Source organism: Oryzias melastigma, linkage group LG18 (assembly GCF_002922805.2).
Source record: "Oryzias melastigma strain HK-1 linkage group LG18, ASM292280v2, whole genome shotgun sequence".
Taxonomy (NCBI): domain Eukaryota; kingdom Metazoa; phylum Chordata; class Actinopteri; order Beloniformes; family Adrianichthyidae; genus Oryzias; species Oryzias melastigma.
Window position 1 is genome coordinate 2,164,887 of NC_050529.1, and position 7,894 is coordinate 2,172,780.

The window sequence follows — 7,894 nt, forward strand, 5'->3', positions numbered from 1 at the left end:
GGAGGACTGTGGAAAGCATCATTCCACCGGAAGAATGAAGGCTGAAAGCCTGTTTTTAGATGCTGTTTCATGTATTAACCTGTTTTTTGTTTGTTTTTTTCTTTTTTTGCTGACAGTAAATTACTTTGGCAAGTTTGTGGAAGAGATAGCAGATGGAGGAGATCTGTCAGCCACCAAGACCGCCACAGGGGCTCCCCAGAGAGCAGGGAGCCACAGGACCACCGAGGCTGAAAGCTCCAGCCCAGCCAGAAGTATCATCTGATTTATTTCACAGATCCTCTTTTCTCAGCACGTCAGCAGACAGGATGCTGCATTACTGTTTTTGTGAGGGTCTCTCTCTAGTGTTTTGTCCCAACAAATCCATGATTTGCATAGTTTTAAAAAGTTTCTATGAAAAAACAAAAGAATAAAAAACCAAAATCCTTCTTGTCACTTGAAATGACCCTGTCTATGTCATCTGGTTCCGTCGGACTGACAGGAGACAGCTGCTCAGGTCTGAATCAGGACATGAGATCGGTGTCGTCTTTCTTCCAATCAACAGAAATGAAGCTGCTATTTCAGAGACGCTCTGACCGCCTGTAGAGTGTTCTAGAGAGGAAAATCTCTGCATTCATCCTGTGAAGCTCTGTGTTTTAGACATTCAGTTCAATGTTCAAAAACATTTTTACTTTTTCCTCCCCAGTTAGGAGGAAGTCACAAAGTTGAAGGATCACATTCTTCACTTATGATCAAATCCCTCCAAACCAGTTCTGAGGTCATCGTTTTTTTGAGATCCAGGATTCTAGAAAGTTCTCTGGCGTTCCTGCAGTTCTAGGTTTTGATAAAAAAAAAAAATAAAAGCTTTTTTTCTTTTATTTTGCCTTCTTGTTCTTGTGAAGTGATTTTTAGCATAACAAAGGGTCACTATGGTTTAAATAAAAGTTTTTAAAATATTCAAGTAAATTCCAATTCAAAATAAATCTTTATTGTTCGTCTTCAGAAAACAGCGTCTAGAATGGAAATAAAACAAACTCACCGAGCGCGATGCACAGCGATGTGATGGCCATACTGATTAGATGTTCTGTCCTGTCGATTGAGTTTTAAAACCGCGGCGCTTTGACTTAACACAGGAAGTGACCCCCCACCCCCTCTTTGTGGTGTCCTCCATAATTTTAATCATTTAACAAACTGGTTGGAACACCAACATCTATCATTAAAATCTGAGGAGCATTAAAAGACAATGAAATTGCATTAAATCTGTTTTTTCTTTCTTTAATGCAAGACCATCGGAGGTCTTTCTTTAACTTTAAAAACCACAAGAACGCTCAGGTTCATGAAACCAGGTTCATGAAAGGAAGTTTCCTCCTTTCAGATGTGATAACCTAGTTTTAAAGTAAAGCAGACTGTGAACATCTTGTTTGCTCTGCAGCCTGCAAACACCTCAGACGACTCTTGCAAACCATTCAAACTGTTTTGAGATTGCAGTGTGTGTGTGTGGGAACAGGCGGTTAAAAACGAACCACAGGGTAGAAAATGATGTAAAAAGTGGCAGCAATTTCAGAGCTATCCAGCCGTGCAGTTTAGATCCTGATTCCAGCTTAGATGAGGAAGACAAAGACGTTTCAAGGATCTTTTTGTCTGTTAGTGGATGAATCAGAAAGGGGCGGAGCAGGGAGCTTGTAGCCCCGCCCAGCATCGTTGCTACGTCACAAATATCTTTTCCAAACTCTGTTTCAGAGCAATTAGAATAAAGAAATACTCAGAAAAGTCATTTAAATTTGATTTTCTTAATCTATGTTTTCCATCATCAGAAAAATGCAAAAGGAACACAATGAAAAACAAAAACACAATTTTATTGGAGCAGAATTTTACCATGGACATTTTTTTAAATCTAATTAAAGAAAACTCAATTGTATGAGAGTATTAGGGCCACCAAAAGGGGAAAAAGGAATTTTACAGCTTTTAATCTCGTAAATTTATGAGTTTTAATCTTGTATATTCACAAATGTTTTTCTTGTGAATTTACGACTTAAATCTCATAGATTTACAAGTTTTTTTTCTCAGAAATGTATGAGATTTAAAGTTGTAAAAAAATGAGCAAAGAACCTAATTTGTCTGTTTATTATAGCTGTGCTAGAAGATGTAAGACGTGGAGTGTTCTCTGAAGATTGGTGCTAAAATCAACGAAATTCTCGAGATTACGAGATTTAAAGTTGTAATTTTAAAAATTTTCCATACAAAGTGACCCTAAAACTCCATCGTACAAATGAGTTTAATTTTTCCCGTGTTTTCTTTTTTTTTTTACACATACCCTGAACCTCAAGATTTTAAATGTTCCTTTTTAGGCCTATTAAGTGAAACAGTTTGATATAAGAGGAAGCGAAGACTCAGTTTTAGTAGTCTGAAGCAAATTCCTCTGTAAAAATCTGTGAAGCATTGACACAGTAATAATTGAACAAAGAACAATGTCGTCTTTAAAACGGACAATGAAACAAACAAACATTCAGGAATGAAAACTAGAAAAAGTTAGTTTCCAAACAAACAAAAACAACTCACTGATATTCTCTGTAAGTAAATGTTCTCTTGTAAAATGACTCATGCTATCACGACAGTTGATTTTCATTAACGGTAAATCATCCTAACGTGTTTACGCTCCAACCATTCACACAGACACACTCAGTTGAAAGAGGAGCTTTGAACACGAGTGGGAGAAGGTTCATGAAGTCAGAACTCAACTGAAGAGCGTGGACACTGGGCACAGTCGACCTAGGCGACCGCCCATCTGTGGTCCGGCGCGTTGTCATGGTAACACGTTTAATAACGTTTTTCCTAGAGCGCCATGCAGCCCAGTGCCGGCCCTGCATCGGGAGTAGAGCTCATGATGGGCACCGACTGACGGGCCACTCACGGTGTCACTGTATCGTTCATGCAGTCATGCCGCCGTTTCCATCGTCAAACGCCGTTCCAGCGGTTATCCCAGCACTCCCATTGTCATCCTGCGTTCATCCACGGAGCCCTCCTGTCATCCTAAGCTCATCCTGGCTCCACTGCAGAGCCTCTGCTGTTGCCTTACATTTACGTGATGCAAAATATTTGCAAAACCTTTCTAACTACATCATCAATTAAACTGGTGTGTTAGGAGTGTTTTTTTTTTTTCAAAAATCTGTAAAAAAAAACTGTGAAAAAATGTTTTATTCTTATCATTGTATAAATGTATTTTAAAATGTTAATCCAAACTGTAGCTTACAGAAAGGTTCTTCAGCTTTTAGGAACAGATGTTAAGTGTCCTGTCCTGCTTCCTTCCTCACGCTAGGGTGAAAGGGTTTACCATACACTGTCCCCAGCAGGAGGGCAGGCGATGCTGATTTGAATGTAAATGTTCTTTCATGACACCTCCCATCAACTGTTTGATTGTTGAACATCCAATGAACATTTGACTTTGCTTCTTCGTTTGAATGTTGTAACCTCCCACTTGTGCTTTCCAATAAAAGAAGCAAGGCAAGGATCAGTTCTTGGAGGAAAAGGTTGATGGCACAGCCCCATGAATCTTGCTCCTTCCTTATGCATAAGTAACTTTGCTTGTTGGTTTGGTCATTTTACTGGGTTCTCTTTTTCTCTCTAGTGTCGAGGTGAATTTCCCTGACAAAAACAAAAACAAACGTTTGTTCAAAACTTTGATTAAAATATATATATATACATTTAAATATCAGACTAAGTGTTTTAACCTTTTTATGATGATAAAAAGACAAAGAGCCAAGTAGAATCCAAGCAAAGTGAATACGACCACAATGGATGGTCTAACTGAAAAAATAAAACTGAAGTTAGAAAAAAATAAGAGTAATTGTGACGATGAGAGAAATGAATCCTCTGTTTACTTTTTAGGAGGTTTCCATTCCCTCTGTAATTGCCTGGGAGGTCGGTGAAATACAGTGGCTTCCTTGTTGATGTCGTTGGAAAGTTTGGACCTAAAACACAAAGAATTGGCCAGGTTACAAAAAAACTGGGGTTTAATAATACTGTAAAAAGTATCAGTGAAATAATGAGATTGTTAATATCATACAGAGTTACATAGATTCTCTAAAGGAGAAGTTCTAACAAAAATGTTCAGATCATTAACATTGTAAACATTGTTCTGTTTCTCCTGGAGGACGTTTGAGTTTGGCCACTAGGTGGCGATCGCGCTCTACCATCACACCTTCTTCTTCAGAAGAAAAAAGTATGAGCAAAAAACGGTACTTGGGACCACAAATAGTTACTTTAAAAATATTTCCTTAAAGGAGTTTTGAAGATTCACGTCTGAGTTTATAAAGATGTTCATTTAGTCAGTAATGTATGGTTGGGTCGACCAAGCGTTAGCATTAGCCGTCCTATGGGAAACTCAATTTAACATTAGCATTAAGCTAGTAGACTTTAGCTTTATGTGCTAAAACGATTTACATTTTTATGAATCGATTATTGATCTGTTAAGCTTAAATTGATTTTATCAACCCAGCACTTAAAAGAACACATGAATGTTTAAAGATTAGCTTATAGCATTTTCTAGTTATTGCTAATGTACCGCATATTAAGGTAGGAAAGATTTTAAAAGTACAATTGCTGAACTAAAGTGTGTAAGGACTGCAGGTGTCCTTTTGTGGCTAATTTAACTTCATTATTTCTACTACATGATGAATGGATGCTGGTTAGGGGGCCTCTTGTCAGCACTAGCTATGTGTAAAGGTGTGTAAAAGCTGTTAAACTGGAACTTTTTTGATCAAACTTGTTCACCAGAGCTCTGATTGATCCAGAGGGAAGGACCAACTGAGCAAAACTGCATTCCAAACTCACTGACAACCAGCAGAACTTTGGCCCGCTGTTGTCTTCTGGGTAGGGAGCACTCATAAATCCCATTGTCCTCAAACGTCACATTAGAGATCTTGAGTGACATGTCTCCACGTCTCAGCCTGTCGTCAAACATCGACGTTCTCTGGATGTACGACTGCATCATCATGGCGGTGATTTGTATTCCTCTCCTGTACAGGAAAACGTAGGTTTTCAAGCTCTTTTGTTTGGCTGGTTCTGTCTTCTCGCCCACTCTGGACCATTCAATGGTTTTATTCACCAGGTCCATCTCAAACTCCAAGCGGCACGGCAAGATGACGTCTGTGCCAGGAGCGACCATGATTGGATCATCTGAGCCAATGAGACGGCTTTCACCTGGAAAAAGAAGAGTTTGTGACTTTGTGGTGGAGGTGAAATATTTAATAAAAGGTGCAGTGAGACAAAAACAATACTCTGGTCCTTTTGTTCTTGACAAAATAATAAGTTAATAATGTATATTTAAAGAATTCTGCCTTCAAAATACTTTTCTTTAATTTTCAATTTTTTGTGGTCTGATTCAAACAATAAAAAGTATTTGTTGTTTTGCACAAGAACTAATCTTAGGTATTATACTTATAAATTATATGTTTTTTTTAAAGATAAATATGAAAACAGACATTTAGGAAGCAAAAAGAGAAATCTGAGAATGAGATTCTGACAAATATTAGAATAATTATTCAAGTTTAGACCATATTAAGATATTCTGATTTTAGATATTTTCAAATATTTTAGAAAATCAAACGGTAAATTAAAATTTATCATCTTGACTTTGGGCTGTCTGGAACTTCCTTGTTTCTTTACATTGCATTTTAATTACACGAGATAAAACAGAATCACTTTTGATAGATAAATATTGGTAAAAATGACACTTTTTGGTCCTTTTATTCATTTATTTTCATTTTTAAAGGATATAGTTTTTATAAATAAGCATGTATTGGAGCAGCAGAGCTCAGAATAATAGCTTCAAAACTAAAGTTTCTTTCATATTTTCAAGTTTTCCGAAGACAAACCATTCAGACCCATCTATCTTTTTCAGCTACATCTAAAAGAAAAAAGTAAAAACAAAGAAAAGGACACAAAATCACTCAAATCCACTTTTCTATCTGTAAAACCAAAAGTTAAAAAAGAAGAGAAAAAACAAGTCAAACGTGTTTATCTGCTTGAGTTAGGAGCTGTTGAGACATCAGATTAGCTTCTACAGTATTTAAGAGAGAAAGAAAATATCTATGTATTCATAATACACACTCAGACTGATGGATTATTTAGAAAAAGTCTTCAGTCGATGTTTTTCAATACCTTTTTGGTGTCATCCATTCATTCTTTGTGTGTAGTGCACTTAGAGTGAAAAGTGCTTTATAACTAAAGTTTCATTAGTAAAATGTGAATTTCAAATAAAAAGGCTTTTGGTGCCTGATATCAATACAAAAAAATAATAATAATACCTAAAATGTGAACACAAGAGAATCATTTATCCCTAAAAGAAAGAACTTAAATAAAAAGCATTGAAACATTTTTTAGAAAGATTGAATGAGTCATTTACCTTTAGCAGATTGGAAGGAATTCAACACAGAAATCCACAACGAGATAGCAAAAATGGCCTTCATGTCAGCTCCGATATACTATCACCAGGCGATATGAAGATTATTGAGGAATTAGTACAAAGGAAGTAGGTTATAGTACTCTCAGGTGTCTCCTCCCAACAGCTCCTTTTCTCAATCACTAATAGAAGTTGCCTCTTCTTAACCCCGAGTGAATCAGATCTCTGGAATTCACCTACACAACTTTACTTCCTTGGTTCTACTATGTTTCCTGTTTCAAATATGTTGCAGTGGAAAATTTGGAGAGACCTAGACAATTTTAATTATACAAACAGTGTGAAGTTTGGACATCTTATGGGCATTTACATATCACGTGCACATCTCGTGTGAGCGTGGTCATACCTTATTAACGACTAGAATGTGGTTTAAGGACATTATCCTTCCATTGTCTTTCCAAATATTTCACGATACACTCAAAATAATTCTATTTCCTTTTGCAGGCCGTATGAGCCTCAAAGGAACTGCAAAACTGTGTGGGTCAACCCCCCTGTACTTTAACCCTTTAACTACCCCCCCAAAAAGAAGTATTTTTACTCATTGGCTTGGTACAGAGCCCCTAAAGGGACATCAAAGTTAAAAAAAAAAGAAGATTGAAGTAAAACATTTTTTTTCTCTAAAAATACTTTGAGGCTTTGTAAAAAAAATGTCTTGTAACTAAGCATAACTTCTTTTTCTAAAACTTAAAGTAGTAAAAAAGAAAAAAAAAACAATCTGGTTAGTTGTTGAGTTTTTTTTCTTTCCAAAGATTGAATTAAAACATCGATGCACACCACTTACTATCTGTTGTGCATCTGTTACTAACCAGAATCACTTTGTATTTTAATTATTTAAATTTTTGTAAAAGAAAAAAAAAATGTTTTTTTCAATTTCCCTTATAGGGCTCTGTACCTTTGGGGGTTAAAACACACAATTAATATTTTTAAAAACATTTTTTTCTAAATGGGCTGTACGGTGGCGTGGTGGTTAGCGCTCTTGCCTCACAGCGAGAAGGCCCCGGTTCGACTCCCGGCTGGGACCTTTCTGTGTGGAGTTTGCATGTTCTCCCCGTGCATGCGTGGGTTTTCACCGGGGACTCCAGCTTCCTCCCACCGTCCAAAAACATGCTTCATAGGTGAATTGGTGACTCTAAATTGCCCCTAGGTGTGAATGTGAGAGTGAATGGGTGTGTGATTGAGGCCCTGAGACAGACTGGAGACCTGTCCAGGGTGTACCCCGCCTTCGCCCTTCAGTAGCCGGGTTAGGCTCCGGCACCCCGCGACCCCGAAAGGGACAAAGCGGATTAGAAGATGGATGGATGGATGGATTTTTTCTAAATGTTTTCCACCGTTTGGTTTGGCAGTTAAAGGGCTAAAGGAGATTTTTAGATCTAAACGATATTAAACAGAAATCTGCACTGATTGACGTTCAGTCTTTGGGTTTGAAATCTAAAACAATCGACAAACGAGAAAAACTGTATG

The 7,894-nt window shown here is 37.2% G+C and overlaps 1 protein-coding gene across 2 annotated transcripts; it reads right to left on the reverse strand.

Annotated features, from left to right (window-relative positions):
* Positions 1–2,672: 2,672 nt before the first annotated feature.
* LOC112156351 (selection and upkeep of intraepithelial T-cells protein 2) lies at positions 2,673–6,605 on the reverse strand. Of its 2 annotated transcripts, XM_036216893.1 has the most exons (5): positions 6,380–6,605; positions 4,807–5,175; positions 3,855–3,944; positions 3,705–3,780; positions 2,673–3,618 (listed from the first exon to the last, which is right to left on the reverse strand). In XM_036216893.1, exons 1-5 carry the CDS (start codon positions 6,441–6,443, stop codon positions 3,576–3,578), a joined length of 642 nt encoding a protein of 213 aa, XP_036072786.1. In that variant the 5' UTR covers positions 6,444–6,605; the 3' UTR covers positions 2,673–3,575. The 2 variants fall into 2 exon arrangements, with proteins under 2 accessions (XP_036072786.1, XP_024144371.2); XM_024288603.2 differs by having other exon boundaries at positions 3,578–3,944.
* Between the last annotated feature and the right edge of the window lie 1,289 nt (positions 6,606–7,894).

Bases quoted from the DNA above. Each gene is read 5' to 3' on its own strand.
- LOC112156351 (XM_024288603.2), bottom strand. From the start codon at position 6,443: ATGAAGGCCATTTTTGCTATCTCGTTGTGGATTTCTGTGTTGAATTCC. The intron at 5,176-6,379 runs GTAAATGACTCA...TTCTTTTTCCAG, and splicing joins TTCCTTCCAATCTGCTAAAG to GTGAAAGCCGTCTCATTGGC. The intron at 3,945-4,806 runs GTGAGTTTGGAA...TTTGTGTTTTAG, and splicing joins CAAAGTTCTGCTGGTTGTCA to GTCCAAACTTTCCAACGACA.